At 42.0% G+C, this 23,730-nt stretch overlaps 1 protein-coding gene across 2 annotated transcripts in view; it reads right to left on the bottom strand.

Annotated features, from left to right (window-relative positions):
* dnah10 (dynein axonemal heavy chain 10) overlaps window positions 1-23,730 on the bottom strand; it is a 30,213-nt gene that overhangs the window by 3,180 nt on the left and 3,303 nt on the right. The window contains exons 9-69 of one of the 2 annotated variants that reach the window (XM_044197591.1): window positions 23,532-23,730; window positions 23,240-23,434; window positions 22,914-23,084; window positions 22,285-22,461; window positions 22,017-22,175; window positions 18,847-19,013; window positions 18,604-18,755; window positions 18,332-18,496; window positions 18,028-18,235; window positions 17,741-17,897; window positions 16,846-17,325; window positions 16,602-16,760; window positions 16,393-16,509; window positions 16,177-16,279; window positions 15,886-16,064; window positions 15,558-15,769; window positions 15,206-15,362; window positions 14,871-15,104; window positions 14,669-14,791; window positions 14,336-14,569; window positions 14,031-14,254; window positions 13,668-13,937; window positions 13,390-13,573; window positions 13,124-13,258; window positions 12,453-12,605; window positions 12,052-12,240; window positions 11,609-11,755; window positions 10,786-10,977; window positions 10,513-10,631; window positions 10,262-10,420; window positions 9,960-10,095; window positions 9,754-9,876; window positions 9,537-9,668; window positions 9,181-9,397; window positions 8,739-8,858; window positions 8,458-8,603; window positions 8,224-8,376; window positions 7,877-8,137; window positions 7,618-7,790; window positions 7,426-7,519; window positions 7,070-7,237; window positions 6,702-6,890; window positions 6,170-6,341; window positions 5,874-6,077; window positions 5,712-5,792; window positions 5,354-5,551; window positions 5,055-5,216; window positions 4,795-4,969; window positions 4,288-4,469; window positions 4,011-4,147; window positions 3,715-3,932; window positions 3,338-3,559; window positions 2,979-3,126; window positions 2,543-2,822; window positions 2,200-2,429; window positions 1,824-2,097; window positions 1,600-1,704; window positions 1,323-1,477; window positions 991-1,145; window positions 516-699; window positions 160-360 (exon numbers count right to left, since the gene is read on the bottom strand). In XM_044197591.1, coding sequence (XP_044053526.1) covers window positions 160-360; window positions 516-699; window positions 991-1,145; window positions 1,323-1,477; window positions 1,600-1,704; window positions 1,824-2,097; window positions 2,200-2,429; window positions 2,543-2,822; window positions 2,979-3,126; window positions 3,338-3,559; window positions 3,715-3,932; window positions 4,011-4,147; window positions 4,288-4,469; window positions 4,795-4,969; window positions 5,055-5,216; window positions 5,354-5,551; window positions 5,712-5,792; window positions 5,874-6,077; window positions 6,170-6,341; window positions 6,702-6,890; window positions 7,070-7,237; window positions 7,426-7,519; window positions 7,618-7,790; window positions 7,877-8,137; window positions 8,224-8,376; window positions 8,458-8,603; window positions 8,739-8,858; window positions 9,181-9,397; window positions 9,537-9,668; window positions 9,754-9,876; window positions 9,960-10,095; window positions 10,262-10,420; window positions 10,513-10,631; window positions 10,786-10,977; window positions 11,609-11,755; window positions 12,052-12,240; window positions 12,453-12,605; window positions 13,124-13,258; window positions 13,390-13,573; window positions 13,668-13,937; window positions 14,031-14,254; window positions 14,336-14,569; window positions 14,669-14,791; window positions 14,871-15,104; window positions 15,206-15,362; window positions 15,558-15,769; window positions 15,886-16,064; window positions 16,177-16,279; window positions 16,393-16,509; window positions 16,602-16,760; window positions 16,846-17,325; window positions 17,741-17,897; window positions 18,028-18,235; window positions 18,332-18,496; window positions 18,604-18,755; window positions 18,847-19,013; window positions 22,017-22,175; window positions 22,285-22,461; window positions 22,914-23,084; window positions 23,240-23,434; window positions 23,532-23,730 — 10,915 coding nt within the window. Of the gene's footprint in view, window positions 1-159; window positions 361-515; window positions 700-990; window positions 1,146-1,322; window positions 1,478-1,599; window positions 1,705-1,823; window positions 2,098-2,199; window positions 2,430-2,542; window positions 2,823-2,978; window positions 3,127-3,337; window positions 3,560-3,714; window positions 3,933-4,010; window positions 4,148-4,287; window positions 4,470-4,794; window positions 4,970-5,054; window positions 5,217-5,353; window positions 5,552-5,711; window positions 5,793-5,873; window positions 6,078-6,169; window positions 6,342-6,701; window positions 6,891-7,069; window positions 7,238-7,425; window positions 7,520-7,617; window positions 7,791-7,876; window positions 8,138-8,223; window positions 8,377-8,457; window positions 8,604-8,738; window positions 8,859-9,180; window positions 9,398-9,536; window positions 9,669-9,753; window positions 9,877-9,959; window positions 10,096-10,261; window positions 10,421-10,512; window positions 10,632-10,785; window positions 10,978-11,608; window positions 11,756-12,051; window positions 12,241-12,452; window positions 12,606-13,123; window positions 13,259-13,389; window positions 13,574-13,667; window positions 13,938-14,030; window positions 14,255-14,335; window positions 14,570-14,668; window positions 14,792-14,870; window positions 15,105-15,205; window positions 15,363-15,557; window positions 15,770-15,885; window positions 16,065-16,176; window positions 16,280-16,392; window positions 16,510-16,601; window positions 16,761-16,845; window positions 17,326-17,740; window positions 17,898-18,027; window positions 18,236-18,331; window positions 18,497-18,603; window positions 18,756-18,846; window positions 19,014-22,016; window positions 22,176-22,284; window positions 22,462-22,913; window positions 23,085-23,239; window positions 23,460-23,531 lie in introns of both variants that reach the window. The other variant, XM_044197592.1, reaches the window with a different exon arrangement.

Genomic DNA, 23,730 nt, shown 5'->3' with positions numbered 1-23,730 from the left:
CATTACCTTAGAATAAACCGTTTTTATCTACAGAGGGAGCGGGTCCCCTTCTAAGGAGGTTGCCATGTTGCACTGCTATATTTATATAGTAGCCTACAAAAAAGTCTACAAAAAATCTAAAGAAAACACTGCTGAAGGTAAAGGCAAAAAGTGTTTCACCTTTAAAGACTTTTGTAGTATGCCAATGGGGAAATCCGTAATGGGGTTGGTGGTGACCCACAAGCGGAAGTTGGGGTTGGGCTTGGTAACCCTCTCTAAGGACTTCTCCAGTTCCTTTAGCCACTTTACCAGCAGGTGGCAGTTCTGTAGCATCAACCACTGACCACGGGACACCGCCCTCTCCAGCAACTGCAGTGCCACCTTTATCACAGGTACAGAAGACAATTAATCTCAAGTTCTTTACTTTTTATTATTTAGTGTGATTACTTAGTGACTACTTAGTGATCCCTATACAAATTTCACTTGACCACACTCAAACCTTCATAGCTCTGATATGGAAAAGAAGTATTCAGTACCTTCTCTTGGCCTTGGCCCATAGCGAGGAACTTGAACTTGTTGCCTCCAAAGCCTGACCTCTCTGCTAGTTTCATAAGGTCACTGCCTGGGTCAGAGCCGGGGCTCAGGATGAAGACAATGGGGGAGGAAGGTGTGCTCTGCTCATAAATTGCATCAAAGCTGATCACAGGGGGTTGTACATATCTGAGCAGAAATACAAGAAAACGTGGAAAATCAGGGCTTGATTTCTCTGTTTAAATAATTATATCTTCTGTAAACTTTCTCTCTGTCAACCTAACCTGCACCACAGTGGTGTATATACATAAACTGTATATACTATATACACAGTGACAGTTTATACATACACACACACATATATATATATACACACACATTCATATATATACACGTATATATATATACAGTATATATACAGTATATATATATATATATATATATATATAAACTGCAATGTTGCAATAGAAACAGTCTCACTTCTCGCCCATGGTGACAGTGACGTAGTCTGTCACAGCTCTGTAGACTCTATCAACACGGAAGCAGCGCAGCAACAGCAGCTTCTGAAAGGCTGAGAGGTTCTCCTCATATTTCATGGGGAATGGAGCCTGTTCTGGTCCATCTAAGTCATACCACTGAGGAGAAAAAGAATGAGGGTTAAATTCTCAACCGACTATTATTTTTATTTTTTTTAAAGTTGTACAGCACTTTGGTTCAGTTTCGGTTGTTGGAAGGTGCTATAGAAATAAAGTTTGATTGATTGATTGATTGACTAAGTGCCTATGGTGATTCCTGTCACTGCGGTCACTTACAGACTTCCAGTCAGTGGAATTTTTCTCCACGTCATCAGGCAGAGAGCTAAACTGCTCAGGAAAGAGCTCTGCGAGTTTCACTATGTCCTCCCAGCCTTGGTCTGGAAGCCAGTCACAAGGCTTTTTGCGCTTGCTCTTTTCCAGGGATAGATTACCTTTACACATGAGGTAGAAAAATAATAAAATTTACTTTTAACATTGTGTGCATACACACATTTGTGATCACTGTAATCTACTTGAATATTTCAGAGGAGTTCAACTCCTCTGGATATCTCACCCTTGATAAAGAACTCCAACTCCTCTTGAGGTGCCCTCCCTTCTGCCTGCTCAATCTTGATGGTCATGTTAAAGGAAAAGAGCAGCTTGTGTCTCTCAAACAGACCTAAGGATATGCAGACAGTTCAGGTTATAACATCTACAAAGTAATCATAAATACTGTGCTTTATCTTAAGAAATTTACCTTTTTCCATCTATTCCATTATTCAGTCTTTATTACTTTACCTGTGCAGCCATAGTTATAAACACTGTATGTCAGAGTGTTCATGATGTTCTTCAGTCTTTGGAGCAGAACAGAGTCAGGCAGAGATTTGCGCAGTGAAAAGTCAAACACGTCCAGGTAGGAGGCTAGAGAGTACTGGTACATGCTGTTCACCAGAGCCATTTCTGTCAGTACAAAGAACAGGATAGCACCACGCTTGGCAGCAGGTCGGTAGCCATCTCTGAGTTTATCAATGTCCACCGATGTCTTCTCAGCCAACATTAGTTTCTCAAATACCTGATGATCACAACATCAAACAAAAAAACTAGCATTAATTACTTCAGTGATTTTTTTTATTCTTCCATGAGTTTCACTGATGTTTGCTGTAGCCAAACTGACCTCACTGGCTTTTGACTTTGTTTCCTCTAATGTGTGAACCAGCTCTGTGTTGTCCAACATGTTGCCTGAAGATGTAGCAAGCTCTCTGAGCAGGGAGTCCCCGAGGTTCTTCAGCAGCTTCTTATTGTTGCTTGTCTCCTGGATCAAACGCTCACGCTGCTCCTCCAGCTCCTTCTTCTCAAAGCCCATGATAACACTCAGCAGCTGGTCCTCCAGACCCTTAAGGGTCACTACATGTAACATAGGTACAATAAATGGACAGACACAGACAGACAAAGCATTTAGTACATGCTGTTCAAATGTTACAGACAAAAACTATGGTTGCCATGCCAAAGGATCTTACCAGTATAGTTAATGACCATGGCTTTTCCAAACACTGAAGGGGAATATTTGGGGTTAGCCAGTTTGGTGTTGAGGTACAGTTTAAAGTTGGGATCATAGTCAACCTCCTTATCACCCAGCATGATGACCTGTCTGCCTTCTGCTCCTTTTACATTCTTCTCCAGGACATTATCAATCACAGGGTCGATGTACTCATCCACATCTTGGAAAAGGAATGGGTAGCCATATTTGATGGCCATCTCTAGCTGCTTCAGGAAGTCTGGATCATTGAAAGATGAGATCTGGGGAAAAAAGGATGATCACACTTTCAGGACTGCATGTCGTGACTCTTTCCAAAGTGCTGATTCTGGGGCTGTCAGCAGAGGGAAGCTGACTAAAGCAGTCATTCTGGGACTTGTGAGCAGTAATGACACATAACTTGTACGAGTTTTTTGTACCTTGAGGTTATTGTTTTCTTCCTTCTTCTTAATCCAGTTGAGGGCTTGCTGTTGAGGGTCAATACACATGGGAAATCGACTCCCTCGGGTTGTGAGGATTCCATTCTGCACTGACAGCTCATCCGGAGGCAAGCCTTCTGAGCCCCATCTATCACACAGGGTTCATTTGACACATCATTAGCCCCATAGTCAGTGTTGAGTGCAGTCGAAATAAAGACAAATCCACATATTTGCACCAAGCACCTGGCCTGCTACAACAACACCTCATTCCTATAATTTTATAGGACAAATTCATATTGTATATTGTCTTCTCGTGTTTCAAGTGTCAAAATCTGTCGTGAGCACACACTCCTTCTCACCTGCTGATTTCTACTTCATCAGTCAGAAGGTTTTCCATTTTGTAAGGCTGGCTCAAGGGGATGCCTCTCTCCTGCACATCCTTAACCCATATTTGGTATACCATTTCATTCCTGAAGTCCCAGCTGAAGGCCCCTACGTAGCTCAGGAAAGCAGCAGAGATCAGACAGTCACCCAGGAGACGCACACGCCGCTGCTTCAACTCCTCTAAATCTTGTGTCCACCTGAATAGGAATAGTTGAAAAGAGGGAGTAGTAAAGAGAGAGAGAATGAATAAAATGAGATTAAAAAGAAACAAATAAGCAACTCTTAACAGGGTTGGTTAGGCTCATAGTTGCAAGTGTTGTGACTCCATGTGTTGCATTTTTTACAGTCTCACCGTTCATTCTCAGAGCTCAGGCCAGAGATGAGTTTGTCAGCAGCAATCAGCCTCCTCTCCATGAGCTCAGCCTCCTCTTGTAGCAGCTGTTTCTCTTCGATGGCAGCTTGGTACTTCTCTCCAAGAGCGTGCAACTCTTTCTGGATATCGCTAAGCTCGCTCTGAATGCGTTCCAGCTCCCGCTTACTCTGAAAGAAGTTCTTCTCTAGGCGTGCCACCTAAAAAAATATTGGAAATATGGTTGTTTAATCTCTGTTCCTTCTTATAGAGCATAGCACTTACAAACCTTAAATTACCTTCTCTCTTTTGGGTTTTATCTCCCTGGCAACATCACAGTAACCCATGATAGCCTCAACAAATTTGAGCATTCCTGAGCCAGCCTTACTGATGGCTTGCATCTCCTCAAAGGTCGTCTGGAGGTTCTTTAGAAAGCCTAGCCATGGGGAAAGTGCAAAGAAAATAACTGTGGCATACTTGGCAAACGCAATTTACGCTAACATATATAGTACATAATTTGTCATTCAGTAGTATCATTTGCATTTTAGGTTTTGATGGATCATGAAGCTGACTTACCTTTGACAGTCCTGACCTGGTTGTTATTTATGGAATCACAGTCCATCTCCATCAGCGAGCGCAGGAAGTTAGCCTCTGACATCATCCCCTTGGCTGACTGCCAACTGATCTCCCTGTATCCACGCATCACCAGAATGCACTCACAAATCACCTGCACCTGTTTGGGTGGCTTGGCAAAGGATCTGCACAATGGACCAGCAGAACAAGGCAGATAGAGGGAAAGGATAGATTAACAGATGGCATAAGTTTGCTTTTTTGGTCAGGTATGTTAAGTACTGGTTTTGCATGATTGATCAGTGTTCGATTAAACATTCTAGAATATTAATCAACCCCCTATCCAGTATGTTTTGGGTTATCATCTGTTTTCTTTACAGAAGTTTAGTATAGGTGTCAGCATTACTGACGTCACTGTTTATCTATTCATTCATCCTGATGAATTTGGCCATCATCGCTAGCTTTTTCAACAACAGAATGAAAATGATGCTCTGAGTAAGGAGGAGAGTTTACCGGATCTCCGTGACATCAGATTTTTCCAGGTCTTGCAGGGCTTTACGGGCTGCCTCTAATGCCGGCAGAGCCTCAGCCAGAGAACTTTCAGCTTCTTTCTTTTCAACAGCTATCACTTTGTTCTGCTCTTCAATCTCTTTGGCTTTGTCTTCTGCCAAAGTCTTTTTCTCCTCAGCTAGAAGGAAAAGTTATTGATAAGTGGTTTGTAACAGCTGTGTTTAGTTTCAGAAGCCTACAGCACACTGCAGGTACTCACTGACCTACAGTCGTGTTTGTGGTAATCTCATCCAGCAGGGCCTCACAAGCTGTGGACTTTTCAGCGAGGACCACCTTCTGCTCTGCTAGCTTGACATTCAGCTCAGCCAGCTGCTCACTGGCCTCCTTCAGTTTATCTAAACCTCCCTCTAGACGCTTGCACAGAGCTGGAACAGGAGAGAACAAGTTAACAAAACAAAGTCTCTCAAATCATCCCAAACATACTAATGCACAGTAGCCGCGTGGCACCAGTCTAACCCTTCCCACAGAGGCACCAAATTTATAACATGTTCCATCTTCTCACCCAGGATATATTGGTCTTTTTCCTCCAAGAGGTTAGAATAGGTGCTAATGAAGTCCAAGTAGTTCTTTGGAGTAACATAGTTACAACGCCTGAGTTTCTGCTGGAACAGCTTGCTGTAGTCACTCACAGAGCGATGGACTATACATACATGAGCTATCACTGCTGTAGAGTGTGCCTCAGGAATCATTGGACTTTCACCTAAAGAAAAACAAAAATGAAAAACAAAACTTTCTCTTAAGATAATATTCTAGTTGTAGGTCTCATCACAGCTAAATAAAGTAAAGAAAGCCCTTGAATGGCTGAAAACAAACTTTTCAATAACAAATACATTTTAAAAAAAATGTGTGTAATTACACACCGAGGAAAGACTGAGCCACTGCAAGTAATGCCTGTGGAGGCCACGGCAGGAACCAGTCTATCACAGTGTTGTTCATCAGTCCTGAGAAAAAAGTACACACAGTTAGTAAAATAAAATCAGAAATGATATTAAAATCAAGTGAAGCCTGACACTGTATTTCACCTGGGAAGTTCCTGCAACGCGTCCTCAGGGTTTCTCCCACTGGAGACATGCCTAAAACAATGTGTAGATTGTTGGCACTCTTGTTGACAAAGTACTGCCACACACTCTCTTTAGAAGGGCCTGCTCCCATCTTAAGAGCCTCATCGCGAAGCTGGTTGAGAACTGACTCCCTCTCATCATCAGGGAACAATGCAGGAACAATGCCTACAAAGACAGAGTTCGATCAGAGTGCCACAGCTGTAGCATTTAATAAAGATAAATGTAGTGTGAGCCAGGAGGTTAGAGTGATATCCAACCTGAGGTGAGCATGTTGTTAATGAGTTCCAAGAAGCCTTCCTCAGCAACATGGGCATCAGTAAAGAGGAACACTGTCTTCTTATTTTCAATGCCAAGCTTCAAGTACAGTGTTTTCAGGTCTTCACGGAGGTTTGACTCACTGTATCCTCTGCTTAGTGTTATCTCAAACACCTGGGAAAAGCAGATTCCATTACTAGATGCTGAACATATGTGAAGTTTGACCACTTCTAAAAAGATCACTATGAAGGTATAGTTTAATGCTGCTTAACTTCTCAAACCCTTATTTTCCCTTTCAATTTCTCCTTTAGCAGTTTTAAAGTTAGTTAAGTTTCCACATTGGAAGACCCATACTATATTCCAAATCGTCTTGTTCCAAAGCTTCACTGAAGCTGTGATTGTACTGAGTCAAATATTCAAAACTAAGATGCTACATTCTTATGTGTACATATTTGGTATACTACATTTGGTGTCTTGGAAGTTTATTTCTCTGCCTAATTGTAGGATATACTGTATCTTCTTGTGTTTTACAACCTCACAGTTAGCAGTGAAGGCAGCGAGCTTGGTGAGCGACTGCTTGCCAGAGCCCCCCACACCGACGAGCAGTGCATGGCCACGATCAATGCGGATGATGCGGTGCACCCGGGTCAAATGTTCCAGAGCATCATCAAACAGTACTAGGTTCATCCTCGACTTGATCTCATTGTATTCCTCTAGAATTTCCTGCAGAATGCAAAAACACAGTGGTCTTTCAGTATATTTAAAGACAGAATAGGACAGTAAATAATTGTAACAAATGTCAAAAACTATTGTCGTTTATTATTATACTATTTTATTCCAAAAAGAACATTAGACTGAGGCAACAGGCACAGTTAATAACGCAATTAATAACTTGACAGTACCTGAAACAGGGCTTTTGAAGCATCATAGTCCTGTATGTCCTCGTAGACCCTCGGTTCAGTCTCACTGAGGGCTGTCCTGTAGTCTCCAAAAAGAATTGGATCCCTCATGACTGCCTCCATGTCTGACTTGAAATGCTCCTCAGTCAGGTTCTTTATGTGGCCTTGGACCTGGTGGCAAAAAACACATTGGGTACATCTGAAAACTGAAACACTACAAAACTATTTAGTATACAGTAGATTTTGAGCCTACATTTGTAATTGTAGGAGGAACAATTACACATATTGTATTTGTCCCTGCAGTCAATACAAAGGATAATCTACAGTAAATATCTGCTACTATTATTAATAATCATTACCAAGGCTTTGTCAGTTTCATCAATGAGTCTGTCATGGAAGATTCTCAGGCACTCATTTCTCCAGACACGCACAAATTGGGTGACAGTCAAAAACCTGCGAAAATCAAGTGAAGCAAAGACATTTAGAAACATAGACCTCTAACTGCAAAGTCTCTGTTAATCTGTTAATAGAGTGACTGTGCTTGATCAGACCTGTCAGGTTTAGTGAGGGTCAGTCCATTGTAGACTCTTGACAGGTCCCTCAGGTTAAAGATGTAGTGGAACTTGGAGGGAGTGGGTGGCAGATCTTTGATGATGTTGTTGTACAGTTCCAAAGTGCAGAAGGTGACTTTATCACAAACCTTCTGTATGATGTCCTCAAATGGCTAAAATATCAAGTTTATTAAATCTGAGTGATACGGATGACTGAGATTCTGATTTATATAGATTTATGTGGAAAAGAAATACTCACTCTGGTGTGGCCTTTGATAATGGAAGCATAGATAAGGTGGAGAGACTCCACTGCAGGGAAGGGGATGCTGAAGACACTGAAGAGAGAGACAAAGCGGGGATCCACCTCGTTCCTCCCACCTCCTGCCTTTCCCATTGCAGCAATAAAGCCAAGGTCTTTGAGGATTTTGCAATTAAGCTCCTTCCCTCTGTCATATATGCCTCCTCGGTCCAACAACAGCTTCAGAAGAGCAATAGGCTGTTGTGTGCCGTAATTATCCACCTGGACGAGCAAACAGTATATTACAATATTGTCACTCACCACAGTAAAGGAGATAAGAGACTTGGTTGAGAGCTTGGAGCAGGTACCTTAGGCATATTCATGTCATCCATAAAGACCAGCAGTCTTTTCCCCATAGGAGGCCCGTAGGTCTCTTTGGTTCTTTTCTCCACATTGGCCTCCAGGTTCCTCTGCAAGTCCATTGAAGTCGTTCTGGATGAGAAGTTGATGATCAGTGTAATCTAGAAACAGATCGGAAGAAATTTAAAGAATTCAAATTGAAGTGACAAATGTACATATACATGGTTAGATGGTAAACTCACCGTTGTATCTGCATTGAGGTTCTTCAGGAAGTTATGAATGGTGGCAGTCTTGGAGGTGCCAGACTCTCCAACCAGAAGCACTGGCCTCTTTATCTTCACCATCTGTTCCAGGATCCAGCTGGCTCTTGTGGTGTCGATAGTTGGCACTAAAGCAAAGATGGAGGATGAGGGAATCAAAGTGGAAGAAAGAGCTTGGGAGGGCCAAAAATTTATAATCCATATGTATGTATACAGGACACTTGATTTGTCCTCATCTCTCAGCTCACAGAATTGACCTTTACCTAGAATGTCAGCAAACTTCAATTCAGGGTTGTGGATGTATTTAGTGACCAGGGAACTCCAGGGAACCCACTTCTCCTGTGTTCCATCAAAATGGAAATCATACAGAGTCGAGAGGTATCCTGTATGAATGCAGACATTTCCTTATCAATAATAAGATAGAAAACTGACATAATAATGCACTTGCACATATTCATTCATCCTTAAACCATAAAGCAATCCTGTTCATTGATTTTCAACAGTGTCAGCAATGATGGACGGCCAATTTTTTTATAATCTCATATTATATATAGTTATATCTGTCAACCCTGATCTAGTATATAATATTAAATGTTACCCACAATCAAACTGTACCTACAAAGGAATAATAATAAATGCATAATCTTGATAACACATGCTAATTTCATAATCATACAAAATAAAGTACAAATTCTTGCTTTTTACCTGGGATCTCACCAGGTCCAGCCAGGGCTTTTTCATTGTGCACTGAGGTTAAGCAGGAAAGCCTTTTGATAAACTCATCAAACTTGGTCCTGCCACTCTCCAGCAATGTGGCCCCTAGTGAGCAGTACAGAGCTTCCAGGAAGTAACACTCCAGGACTTCAGCACTGCTGCTCTCACTCTCAAGCAGCGCATCCAGTGTCAAGCACAGCTGAGTCACCTGAACACACAGCCAACACATGCACAATTCATCCAAGTAGTCTAAATATGGGGCTATACTTATCTTCATTCAATTCTTCATGCATAAATACAACAATAACAGTAGTGGAGTACATTTGAGATGGATGAGATTAACCTACCATGTTCAGATCTGTCTGAGGGACAACAGTCTTAAGTTTCTGGCCCTGTTTGCCATCAACAATACCATCCACAATCATGTCAATAGAGCTGTGCACGTATTTCTCAAACAGTTTGTTGAGAACTTCGTGTTCCTAGAAATAAACAAATACAGTGTTGAGATGTTATCAATTATAAGCAAATACAATTGTTATATAGTGTATATGTATTTTCTCATACCCTGTCAGGTCTGTTGTTCAGCCATCTCTGCCAGTATGGGGTGTATCGCAGGTTTTTGGGATCAACAAAAACCATCCCACAGCGGGAAACAGTAGCGGGGGAAGCATACTGCAGATCTCCAACCTGTGACGGTGAAGTTTCCTTACATTATTCTCTCAAAGTTGCTTTGCAGAAAAGCTGACAGCAATCTTGAAATTCAGACAAACCTCGAACAGCAGGGCACAGTGATTCTGTAAACGAATCCGTTCCCCATTAGCTAGAGTGAGGAGCTTGTTGTCATCCATCACTGAGTTCATATTCTCGACCCACAGAGCATCCACATCCCCATCAAACAGGATGTACCTGTGAGTCAAAGTTCATATCTTCATGTAGTATTCCACAGAAATTCTTTCTTCTTTTTCTCAATGTAGGAAAGAATGAATGACATCACTGGCATATTGCACATCTTAATCAACTGACTGATTAAATGCCTCCCTTAAGTTTTTTGTTGTTTTTTAAATTTTTTTACCTCCGCTCTTTTTTATCAGTAGGCTTGTTGATGTCACGGAAGATATTGGATAAGATCCCATCAGTCCAGTCTCGAGTGTCAGGGTCCAGAACACCGTAAAGTTCAATGACACTCATGGCTTTAGGGTTCAGAGGATACATCTTGGTTTGCAATCCCAATCTAATGATGAGATAAAATAAAGGTTTCTATTGTCTGCACAAAAGATCAGAAAGGTGGTGTAAATCTAGGTGATATAAACATGTGACACTGACTTGGTCTGAGCTTGACATAATGTGCTGATCACAACCGATTTCCCTCCACCTGTTGGGCCCACAACCATAGTAGTGTGTCTGGTCATCATTGTCTCATACATTTGCACTACTTTGTCCACCTGAAACCACAAACAGCATAAAGAATACGATGTATCATCATCTACACACTCACATGCTGAAACAAAATCTTTGCCACTGAAACCCAACAATCTTTAAGTTGTGTATGAAAGCCTGTATCTCAAAGAATCAAATCTAAGAACCCAGATGAGACACCTGGTTAGACAGTATGACATAATTGTTCTCTTGCAGAATCTGTTCCACAGCATCATTGAAGTTGGGATAGCGAACACGAGGGCAGTCCAGCCCAGGAAACAGGTCTGAGATCAGCCCGAGGAACAGAGGCACGTCCTCAAACACAAACTTTGGCAGGTTCATGTCCCTGAGAGCACGCATCAACACCACATCCTGTGAAGAGGAAAGACGGAAATAAGTGACAAGAGACCACAAAGCATTACAAAATCTTTCAAGATCAGAATTAATATGTTCACTAGGCTTAAAGTGGAAATATTATATATTATTAAGATTGAAACTCTGTCATATCAAATAAACCTCTACTTTTTTCAGCAAAAATCACCCAATTCCAATTTTAGATCTGTGTAACCTCTCACTAGTTTTTCTCTTTTAATGTTTCTTAAACCTAGTGCTTTTCAACATGGGTCTGCGTGAAGGTAATTTTACTAGACAGTTTAAGCTAGACTGCAGCCCTGACTTCAAATAAAGTGACAAGGAGCAGTGAAACCTGCAATGAAGTTCTATAAGACCAGATTTAAAAGTGTTTCTTTCTCATATTCTCTCTGGCATCTGCAAAATTTCTTGTTGTAAGATCTGAATCTTTGTCATAAGACCTCATCTAAATCTTGAATTGGGCAATCGAAACAAATTCCCAACATTTTCCCAACAGCTATCAAGCTTCAGTCTATACCTGAGCGATCACAAATAAATAACTCCTTAGTTCCATATTGAATGTGAGCAAAAAGGAGAAGTTTTCTATTCACTATATGAAAATGAAACATAAAAAATGTTCTTTGGTCTCTACCTCACTGAGGTGTGGTGAGCCTCTCTTCAGCTCTCCTGCCATTACTAGGACAGACTTCAGAGCTCTCAGCCCAAAGTCATAATGAGACTGCTTGGACAGCTGCTCACGAGCCAGCTTATACAGTACTGTCATCTTCTTTGCCAGGACCTGAATTGAACAAAAGTGAAGTGATAAAATCCTCAATAAGAAATGAACATGTGTAGGTAAGCGGTAAGCAGTTTCCAGTGTAGAGTTACAGTTTTTTCCCTGTTTATATGAAAAGCTGTCGTTCCAAGCTTAAATAATATCAGACAATTGTAATTCAAAGTAATTCATTATACATGATCCTGACATTTCTGAATTACCTGAGAACACCAATTAAAATCTTGTACATTATAGTAATATTGCATATATATGGTTCGTTATACATTGCTCAGGAGGAGAGCATCATCAGCGTCCCTCACCTTGGCCATTAGGAAGCCCTCAGAGAAGAGCATGATCTCACAAATCTGCTGCAGGTCAGGCACAATGACCACAACAGGCCTGAAGAGGGCTTTGACTGATTCTGGCAGCTCTGTGCGTCCTGCATAACCTGGGTTCATGGTGATGAAAATCCCCATGCGGTCGTCCAGGCTGATCTCTTGCCCTTCAAACTGATGTGCATAGTGAGAAGGAGGTGGTTTAGGGGGAATAAAGGTCAACAACTCTAGGCTAAAAAAGCTACTAACTAACTAAACTATCAACTTAAATGATCACAAGTGAAATAACCTTCAATCTTCGTGAAATATCTTTAAATGTATATGAAAACTGGAATGATTTTTGAGGTAGTCATTAAATTAGTTCTGCATAACTACAACAGACTTACATGAAACCTTTTCAGGTGCAGAATGAGAGCATTGCGGATAGTCTGGATTTGGGAGGAGATAACTGACAATACTGAGGCCTCGATACGATTGAACTCATCAAAGCAGCCCCAAGCTCCACACTGGGCAAGGCCAGAGAAGATCTTGCCAACAGCCTGCACACAAAGAGAAAAAGACATCAAAGAAAAAAGCTAGTGGCAAATGAAAATTACAGAAAAGCGTGGCTACTGTCCAACTGAGTAAGTGCAACAGAGTAAAGTTTGCACACTCCATACAAATGATTAGTGCAACTTTTGGCCATCACTTTTGAGACTGATGCAAGTGAGCACATGGGCAGCAAGGAAACAATTTGTTATATGTGTATACACTGTATTTTTCCAGCATGGCCACAGAAGTGCGTGAACATACAATAAGCACACATGCCTGATGATTGCACCCACCCTCTATTATTTAAGGGGTTATGGTTGCAGTTTTTATCTGTGACATATACATCGGAGCCAAAAAATGTACTTCTAAAAACATTTGTTTTGTATTTATCATTTGGGCAAAAACAACATACAGTAATATCTTAAATGTGAACTGATGCCCCTTTTCAGGAAAACGTCACACAACAGGCTTAAGGTACTAAGATATTTTTCAGTAGCTGTTGGCTCTTCAAGTGTAGGCTTCTTACCATGTAGTCCATGCCCTCACCGCAGTTTGTAACCACACAGAGCAGGCCTAAAGCCTTGGCCAGATCTTTAGTTGACTCTGTCTTTCCTGTACCAGCCGGTCCAGCAGGAGCTCCACCCAGGTACATGGAGAGGGCCTGCATCACAAATACAAATCCACATACTGACATCCTGTTTTCAAAACAAGCTGATAGAACAATTTACATGCGTCTGCTTGGGTGTTTTATTAATTTGTTTGGTTAATACAAATTTGCAAAACTTCTCAGACCTGAGTGAGGGTGAGGTAGATCCGGTCTGTCAGTGGGGTTATAACCAATCGACCGTTCAACCCCATGTATTCATAGCCGTAAGAGAATGAAGCACTGCACTGATGCACAAATAGGTTGTCATGTTCCCGGATCCAGTAGAATCTTAGTTGGCTTTCCCACTCAAACTCTCGTGCGTCCATTATACTAAAAAGATAATAACATTTTTATTCACCTTCAAACACAAGTTACACTGTCATGTGTGATGAAAAAAGCTGAAACTGGCAACGGTTAAGTTTACCTGTTTAGTACAAAGTTGTCTACAATATCTCTTGCATGGACATCGATGATAAGCACAGTGTTTATCTTTCGCCTGTCATTTGTCTTCATAGGTTGTGTAATGCGTGTTACCAGCTCATCAATCTGCTGGTGCATTTTCTTAGCATAGTTCTTCAATGCGTACTTCTCTCCCTTCTCCACATTTTTGAAGACATCCTCTACCTCCCAGGTCCACCACACCTGATTTGCAGCAAGCACCACCATGCCCTGGTACAGCAGCATCCAATCCACCCTGAGAGACATGGAAATGACAAATTTACTGTGGCTCATTTGTACACACAGTCACTTGCAAAATTGCTCAGACACATTTAGTATCTACACACACCTGCTCCTGTCTTCACAGTAGCGGAAGACTGCTTCCTTGGTGATGAGTCTATTAGTCCTCCTCATCTCCAGTAGTACTCCCATCATCCACTCCTCCACCCTGCCCTCCACTGGGATGGGCTTCTTTAGCTCCATCACCTCACCCTCAGCAGACACCATGGCTGCAGCTACTGTCTCCCCATTGGTTTCCACATCAAACCTCAGAGATGCTATGTTGTCATACATCTTGTGGAACAAAGAAAAGAAAGATATCTAGGAAAATGTTTCACACACATGGCAAGCAGTGATCCTCCTCATCCCTGATACCTTGATCATGTGCTCCTGGACACAGACAGGGTCACTACTACCCAGAATGCTGAGCAGTTCATCATCAGAGATGAAGAAGAAGCGAGGAAACACGTTCCGCTTGGAGTCCAGGTAGTCATTAAGACTCTTCTGGCACCTCTCTAGACCATCACTCAGGGCCTGCAGGTCTGTTAGCCGGTTGGGAACCAGACAGCACCTCTTAATGTTAGGACCCTTCACTGTGTCACTCATTATCTAGACAAAAAAATGAAGGAGACGATATTATTGTGAGATTGAGAGTACTTTGATTTCATCAGGCTAATATTATGTTTGTAAGTGTATATTAATACTCACTTCTTTAAACTTTTTGTCAATGTTATCAAATTTCTTGGCTTCCTCAGGTAACTGCGAGCTGATGTCTCCACCAATGAATATGCTCTCCAGGTACATCCATTTTCGTTGTACCAGCAACCATACCTGTGCAAGAAATATTTTTTCAATATGGATTTTATGGATCAGCTTAAGTGTGATGGGAGATTTGGCCGCTCTTACTGACCTCTATGGTCTCACTGATAAGGGACAGGTCTTTTTCCCATTGCTGTATGGTGCCAAGGAATGGTCCAACAAAACGGCTGCCCGCCATGCTCTGTAAGTTCATGGCATCGTTGTCCACATTCAGCAGGATCTCATCCACTGCACCCAGAATAAAACCACGTTCCTGGGTGCCTTTAAAATAGGGCAACACACTGAATTTCATGTTTTCCCAGGTCTCCACCACCTCCTTCACTCCCTGGAAGCACACACACAGATAGTATTTATGATGTCACTGATAAACTGATGCAACTGATTCCTAACTCCAGTTTGAGATAATTCACAATGACGGAATCTTACCTTCTCAATACTGAGCTCTTTTACAGCAGAGGTGACAGTGTCACCTATGACATTTGCATATTTGTGCAACTCCATAGCAAACATGTTCTCCAGAGTGAAGCTGTCAGGGTTCATCTCAAAGCTAGTGCCGGTCCTTTCCATCAGTTCCTTCCAGTGTCTGCGGGTCCGAAATATAAAAACACATTAATTTGTATTTAGTGTTTCATTTGATCTTGTCATACTGATCATATTTATATATTTATAGCCTGGCCAACGTACATTTTCAATATTTGATACTCAGTTATTAATCGTCATTTTGTTTTGGGTATCAGATTTATTTCAGTTAGATTCTGGTGTCAATCTGCAGACTGACCTGTCTCGGAGGGCTTCATTCTTCAGGTCCAGCAGAAGAGGCAGAGACTCTTTGAACTCCTTCATGCGTCCTTCTAGGAAGAAGGCCACAGGTAACGCCCGCACATCTTTGGGCAGCTGCCTCAAGCTTTTGATGAAACCCTCAATACCCTCCTGTAGCAGCTGGATGTCTAAATCCACCCACAAGGTCTGAGACCACTCTGTCTTTGCATCCTAAAAGATGTAAAGGACAAACACATGAAATACTTGAAAAGCATGTTGACCAGAATTATGTGTAATGTGTCCCAATATGTCATTTAAATTTTTAACTGACAGCCACCACATCTGACCTTCTGAGCTTTATAGACATCATATATCTGTCTCAAGCCCTTCATGTCCTTCTGTATGCTGATAACATCTGGGTACACGGTGACTGGTAGGTCCAACAGCTTCTCAGCATTAGCTAGCTCCTGCCGTCTTGCCAGTACCTTGGCAAGGTCTGCCTCATATGTTCCGATAATGGTCATTCCTGCAAAGAACAAATGAGAAAGACTGGTCCCTTCACTGCATTTCAAGATTTAACACCATATGTTATTGTTCTGGATGTAACAACTAAAGGCAGGGTTCAAGTGCACAAGTACCTTTCTCTAAATCATCTCCCACAGCTCCAGGACCATGCATGTTGAAGCTTTCAGCAAAGATAGACAACTCCTGCTTAAACTCTTTGGTTTTCTCTTTTGTAATCTTTGGGTGTAATGGAGGGAGAATAGGAAGAGAACTGTAAATGTACATTTCTAAAAAAAACCCTGTACATTTCATTTTCTGTTTAAGCAGATTTTGTGGGTTTGGTGTCTTACCTCAGTAAATGATTTCTTGACATCTGTCAGACTTCGATCCACTTGTCTGGATTCTGTAAACAGGTCACTCCACATCTGGCCAATATTGGACACCAGCTCCAGTTCATCCTCTCCAACCTACACATAGAAAATAAAGCACAAGAAGTTCAACAACATGGGAAACAACATAAACTTATGCTTTCAAGGGACAATAATTTAACACACAGTACCTCAATTTTGTACATGGCCAGTGTTCTGTATCTTTCCTGGATATCAATGAATCTCATCTCCACATCTAGAGACATATCCCTGATGTCTGAGATAGTGCTAAGGATAGACTTTAGCTCTTCAAAAGTGTCAGGGCTCTGTTTCAGCTTTGTAGAGAGTTGCTGTTAAAATAACCACAAGGATAAGTCACATATAAGAATATTTACTATAAAAACAATAAACAAACAGTGTAGCAAGATTCAATACCATGAGTTCATCTCTCAAGTTGAAGAGATCCTCTTTGGTAGGCTGGTTGAGCAGGCTGCCTAGTGAACTGATCCAGGACTCAGCGGTCTCCCGCACTGTGTGAGCCAGAGGCTCCAGGTTTAGATGGATGATGCGCTCATTCTTAAACAGAGACTCCAGCATCACCTCTTGATTGATACGAGAAAGGAACTGCAGCTTATCATCATACATGACACAGGATGGTTTTCTTGCAGCAAACTTTTCATTGACAATGGTTTTGTTCCTTTCCCAAAGGGGCCGATAGCGTTTCCAGTGGTTAAGGTACCGATCCACAGAGAGGAGCAGCAGCTGGATGTTCTGGGACACTGTCATGGCACTCTCGTTTATCTGAGGATGCTGCCACACATCACTGTAGAAGCTAAATGTCACCAACTTCTCTTCACCACCCACACGTTGTGGAGGGCACTCAATGCAGGTCCCATGCATCCAACGCACAAATTGCTGAAACGCAAAAATATGGGCAGAATCAAGTGACATCGTCTGTGTTAGATTACAAGTAATCATAGAAAAGGTTTCAGTCGTAGTCATCTGGACACTGTTTTCAGAATCAAGATGTTTCGGCTCCTATCTGGAAGTCATTCTCAATTGTGAAAAATGGACCAGGAACTCAGAAATTTAGGCGACTCTGTGTTGCTTAGGCCCTGCCCTCAGGAAGGAGTCTTCCTGAGTATCTGCTGATTACTCTGCCTAGTTTCACCTGAAACGTCTTGATTCTGAAAACAGTGTCCAGATAACTACAACTGAAACCTTTTCTACGATAGAACACTCCTGGACGAATGAGGGACTACACCGTCTTATTACAAGTAATTATTTTTTTTAAATGCAGTGATAAATAAGAGACTCATGATGATCCCACCTTGGTGCTCTCTACACAGTCTCTGATACACTGCATGATCAGCCAGTAGATCTCATTGCTTTGGGGCTGCAACACAATCTTAGGGGCAGAAAGGATGGCATGAATTTGGAAAAGAGCGTTACGTCCCATCAACGCCATGTTGAAGGCCTGAATGTTCCTAAATATCAAAGTCAACAAGTGGGATGTTACAATGGTTGAGACATATATTGTGCTGCATTTCGAAGGACCAGTGATTATCATTGCTCACAAAGTAGATAACTTCAAAAACATTAACATCATGTAATTACCTCAGCACCATCTTTATAAGTGAGTCCAGCACCTTGCGCTCCCAGTATATGTAATAATCTGCCATACATTTGGCTTTGCCACTGCTGGTTTTCATGACTAAATGTTCTGTCTTAGTGATGAGGGGTCCAATGTCGGCATACTTCCTGCTTAGCAAATTCACAGTCTTGGCGCGCTCTCGCTCAATACGTTCACAAAACTCCTTGACACCTTGAAAACAATTGCATTCCAGTCAATGAAAATAAGTTTGAATTGTTAGAATATAATTATTATATCCAATAAATAATATCCTTCTATTAATTCTACCTGGTAAGTCGTTTGATTTATCTGGGACTGGAAACTTCAGTAAGTTGGCCATCACCATGGATTGCAACTTGGAATCAATATCTCTCTCATTCTTCTGAATCTGATTAACAACTGACTCAAACTTAGAGACAGCCTGAATGCCTCGGTTGATGAACTCGGCAATACCTAAAACCAAACACATATTATCTGATTTCAGTTTTACAGACAATATAAATTTAATCATGTGCATAAATCAGATTACAATGACATTTCAGCCTCTGCGTGCATCATACCCAAGGAATTCCAGTTGAGTCTTGTGCATCCAAAATGCATCTCTTTATTGACCGCTTTGATCTGTTGAGCCAGCATAATGAACTTTGCCTCACTCAGGCTGTCCATTACAGAGTGGTAGCACTTGACAAGTTTGTGCAGATCATCAACATACCTAAAACCAAGGTCAGGCCAGAGATTACATCAATCAGTGGTTTTGTGGTTTGGTATAAACTCTGTATTCAGTTACTGGTGAGTATCATTACCTGATGAATTTGTGCTCCTGTAGAGCTATATTTTGAGCCAGATACGGCACAGCGTAGCCCAGTGACACAAGGTGGTTTGTCTCAGAAATTATTTCCTTGATCTCTGGAGCAAAATTCACAATGTATCGCACACCCCTCTGTAGGCTGCTTTCAGTTGGTGGGACATCCTTAAAATGAGAAAAATCAAAACAAATGCAGGGAATTTGAGGGAATAAGAATAATTACTGTATCTGTATTTTGCACAATATTGAGTAACAGCTATAATGCAACCACAACCACAAGGGGGCACAAGCCAGTGTCTTCTTGTGCCATTCCCAAGTCTGGATAAATGCAGAGGGTTGTGTCAGGAAGGGCATCCGACGTAAAACACATGCCAAATTAAAAATACGAATCGTGAAAATGACTTCCATACCGGATCGGTCGGGGCCCGGGTTAACAACGACCGCCACCGGTGCTGTTGACCTACAGGGTACCGGTGGAAATTGGACTACTGTTGGTCAAAGACGAAGAAGGAGAGGAGGAAGGTGTGTTCGTAGGCAGAGAGAGAAGAGGAAAGCTAAGAATGTAGGACTGATAGTAGGGACTTTGAATGTTGGGACTATAACAGGGAAGGCTAGAGAGTTGATTGACATGATGCAGAGAAGGAAGGTGGACATACTGTGTGTCCAGGAGACCAGGTGGAAAGGTAGCAAGGCTAGAAGCTTAGGAGCAGGGTTCAAGTTGTTCTACCATGGGTCAGATAGGAAGAGAAACGGAGTAGGAGTTATCCTGAAAGAGTAGTTTGTGAGGAATGTTTTAGAGGTGAAAAGAGTATCAGACAGGTTGATGAGTCTGAAGCTGGAAATTGAAGGGGTGATGTTCAATGTTGTGAGTGGTTATGCCCCACAGGTAGGATGTGAGTTAGAAGAGAAGGAGAAATTCTGGAGTGAGTTAGATGAAGTGATGCAGAGCATAGGGTGACATATAAGAGCGGAGGTAGAAGCACTCAGGTGGACTACATCTTGTGTAGACGTTGTAATCTGAAAGAGACCAGTGACTGTAAAGTAGTGGTAGGGGAGAGTGTAGCCAGACAACACAGGATGGTAGTGTGTAAAATGACTCTGGTGGTGAGGAAGATGAAGAGGACAAAGACAGAGCAGAGGACGAAGTGGTGGAAGTTGAAAAAGGAAGAATGTCGTGTAGTTTTCAGGGAGGAGCTGAGACAGACTCTGGGTGGTCAGGAAGTGCTCCCAGATGACTGGACCACTACAGCTAATGTAATCAGGGAGACAGGTAGAGGGGTACTCGGTGTGTCATCTGGAAAGAGGAAAGCAGACAAGGAGACTTGGTGGTGGAACGAGGATGTGCAGGAGTGTATACAGAGAAAGAGGTTAGCTAAGAAGAAGTGGGACACTGAGAGGACTGAAGAGAGTAGACAGGAGTACAGGGAGATGCAGCGTAAGGTGAAGGTAGAGGTGGCAAAGGCAAAACAAAGAGCATATGAGGACTTGTATGCTAGGTTGGACACTAAAGAGGGAGAGGTGGATTTGTACAGGTTGGCCAGATAAAGAGATAGAGATGGGAAGGATGTGCAGCAGGTTAGGGTGATTAAAGATAAGGATGGAAATGTATTGACAGGTGCCAGGAGTGTGATGGGAAGATGGAAGGAGTACTTTAAAGAGTTGATGAATGAGGAAAATGAAAGGGAACGAAGAGTAGAAGAGTGGCTGGTGTGGAGCAGGAAGTATCAAAGATTAGCAAGAGTGAAGTGAGGAGGACATAGAAGAGGATAAAGAGTGGAAAGGCAGTGTTTCTGACTAGTTTGTTTAACAAGATCTTGGAGAGTGAGAGGATGCCCGAGGAATGGAGGAGACGTGTACTGGTGCCAATTTTTAAGAACAAGGGAGATGTGCAGAGCTGTGGCAACTACAGAGGAATAAAGCTGATGAGCCATACAATGAAGTTGTGGGAAAGAGTAGTGGAAGCTAGGCTAAGGGCAGAGGTGAGCATTTGTGAGCAGCAATATGGTTTCATGCCTAGAAAGAGTACAACAGATGCAGTATTTGCTTTGAGGATGCTGATGGAGAAGTAGGTCATAGTAAGGTCATAGGGAGTTGCATTGTGTCTTTGTAGATTTAGAGAAAGCGTATGACAGGGTGTCGAGAGAGGTGCTGTGGTATTGTATGAGGAAGTCTGGAGTGGCAGAGAAGTATGTTAGAGTGGTGCAGGACATGTATGAGAGCTGTAAGACCGTGGTGAGGTGTGCTGTAGGTGTGACAGAGGAGTTCAAGGTGGAGGTGGGTCTGCATCAAGGATCGGCTCTGAGCCCCTTCTTGTTTGCTCTGGTGATGGACAGGCTGACAGATGAGGTTAGACAGGAATCTCCATGGACTATGATGTTTGCAGATGACATTGTGATTTGTAGTGAGAGCAGGGAGCAGGTGGAGGAAAATCTAGAGAGATGGAGGTCTGCTCTGGAAAACAGAGGAATGAAGCTTAGCCGCAGTAAGACAGAATATGTGTGTGTCAATGAGAGGGACCCAGGTGGAACGGTGAGGTTACAGGGAGCAGAGGTGAAGAAGTTGCAGCACTTCAAGTACTTAGGGTCAACGGTTCAGAGCAATGGAGACTGTGGAAAAGAGGTGAGTGCAAGCAGGTTGGAACGGGTGGAGAAAAGTGTCGGGTGTGTTGTGTGATCAGTGAGAGTATCAGCAAGAATGAAAGGAAAGGTGTTCAAGACGGTGGTGAGACCAGCGATGTTGTACAGCTTAGAGACAGTGGCACTGAAGAAAAGACAAGAGGCAGAGCTGGATGTAGCAGAGCTTAAGATGCTGAGGTTCTCTTTGGGAGTGACCATCAGAAGGACAGCTCATGTTAGACGTTTTGGAGATAAAGTCAGAGAGGCCAGATTGAGGTGGTTTGGACATGTTCAGAGGAGAGACTGTGAATATATTGGTAGAAGGATGCTGAGGCTGGAGCTGCCAGGAGGTCTAGAGGAAGACCAAAGAGGAGATTTGTGGATGTAGTGAGAGAGGACATGAAGTTAATTGGTGTGAGTGAAGAGGATGCAGAGGACAGGGTTAGATGGAGGCACATGATTCGCTGTGGTGACCCCTGAAAGGGAACAGCTGAAAGGAAAAGAAGAAGATTGAGTAACAGCTATAAGTAAGTAAATAGCAAGAGATACATACCAGTTCTGTTTGGATTAGGTTTTCACTGGTAATCGAGGCCAACAGGGGTTTTTTCATTAGCAATGGCAATTTGCGTTCTGTCTCAGCCATCCAGTACATATACTTCTTCACCTCATAGTCTCTGATCTGCACTGCCATTTCAACATACTTGTCCTTGGCCTGAGCAGAATGCAACAAAAAGTCACATGCTTTTAATAACATTTTGATGTCTGAACAGTTTAATATCTACATTTGACCTATACAGCAGTGCAACAGTGAAATAACTCACAGCTTTGCTCTGTTCACTCTCCAGCATCTCCGGCTCTTTCAGGAAAGGAAGGATGGTGTGTTTGATGCGGTGGAAAAGGGATCGGACCCATCCGATGGATCCTGCTACAGGAGGCTCATACTTATTTAGCGGCGGTTTTTCCTTGTTTGCTTCAAAGATTTCATTTATGCTGTCCACCTACAACAAAGACAAAGAGACTTAGGTATTCTAAAGTGCTTGTGGCAGACCATGTTCATTCTATTCAAAATCCTAATTATAAACTGGTACAGCAGCACAACATGAAATATTGTTTAGTTGTATATTTATTTAATATACAAGAGTGTTGAATGATGAAGGTACGTGCAATGTAAACAGGTTTTATATGGATTAATAATCTGAACCTTGATCTATCAAAGGTATATGAAATAAGTGCCAGAGGTTACTAAATTTAGTTAGTTGCAAAGGTTTATATCCTTATTTACAGTACAATGTAAATCACATTGCAAAACACATGCATGGACTCACTGTTGCTCAAACTGAAGCTTTGTATTGATCTGATATTATCATATAATTTAATAGTAATTAAAATTTACTGTAACTGCAAAGTCAAATATCAACCAGTACTTTTTCTTGATTTTGCAGTACAGTACCTCTTTACAATACTGAGTCAGGATGTCATTAAACTTTCTCATCAAATGGTTGTTAACAGCCTCTCTGGAGCGGATGTGTTTGAATTTCAGGAGCATGTCAAAGGCAGCAGCTGAAGAGCGCAGTGTCTTAAAAGACTGATCAATGAAGTTGATGGCCTCTCCCTCAACAGCCTGAGCAGACAAATGTAAGAAGTGAATCAGCTTGATAAGGTACAGCACACAGAAATGTATGCAATTGTATTGTTGCAAACTGAGAAGTACATTGATACTACCATGTTCAATTAAACATTTTCACAACTTCTGCATGCTAGATGTCCTAAACTCACCTGAACTGTAGTGTCGAAGTCTTGCATGATCATTTTCCAGCTGCTCATTTTACAGATGTTGAAAGGATTAAAACTGACATCCTCAATAGGCAAAACCAGATTATCCACTCTGCACAGCACTTCATCAATGTGTTTTGGGTCACCAGTCACACCTTTTAGCTCTGGACCAAAGATGTTATAGAACTCCTCCAAAATCTGCACAACACAAATCCAGGAAAACCTGGGAGTTTCTTTTTATACATTCGCATGTTCAGTTATTGAGTCAGTATTTATGAAGTGTATGTATACTGACCTGCAAAACATTGTACAAGTCCTGGCAGACGGAAGCCATGTAATCAGTCCTCTCAAACAGTCTCTTACGGTCAAATTCCCAGCGTGGATCCCTGTCTGATTCTTCAATTTCAGCACGCACCTCAAAGTAGGAGGACTTCCACTGGTCCAGAACCTGCTTAGCGTCATGCACCTTGGATTTGGCCACTTCCCTCTTATCT

This window comes from Siniperca chuatsi, linkage group LG5 (assembly GCF_020085105.1).
Source record: "Siniperca chuatsi isolate FFG_IHB_CAS linkage group LG5, ASM2008510v1, whole genome shotgun sequence".
Classification (NCBI taxonomy): Eukaryota; Metazoa; Chordata; class Actinopteri; order Centrarchiformes; family Sinipercidae; genus Siniperca; species Siniperca chuatsi.
This window is presented reverse-complemented; position numbering and strand designations above follow the sequence as displayed.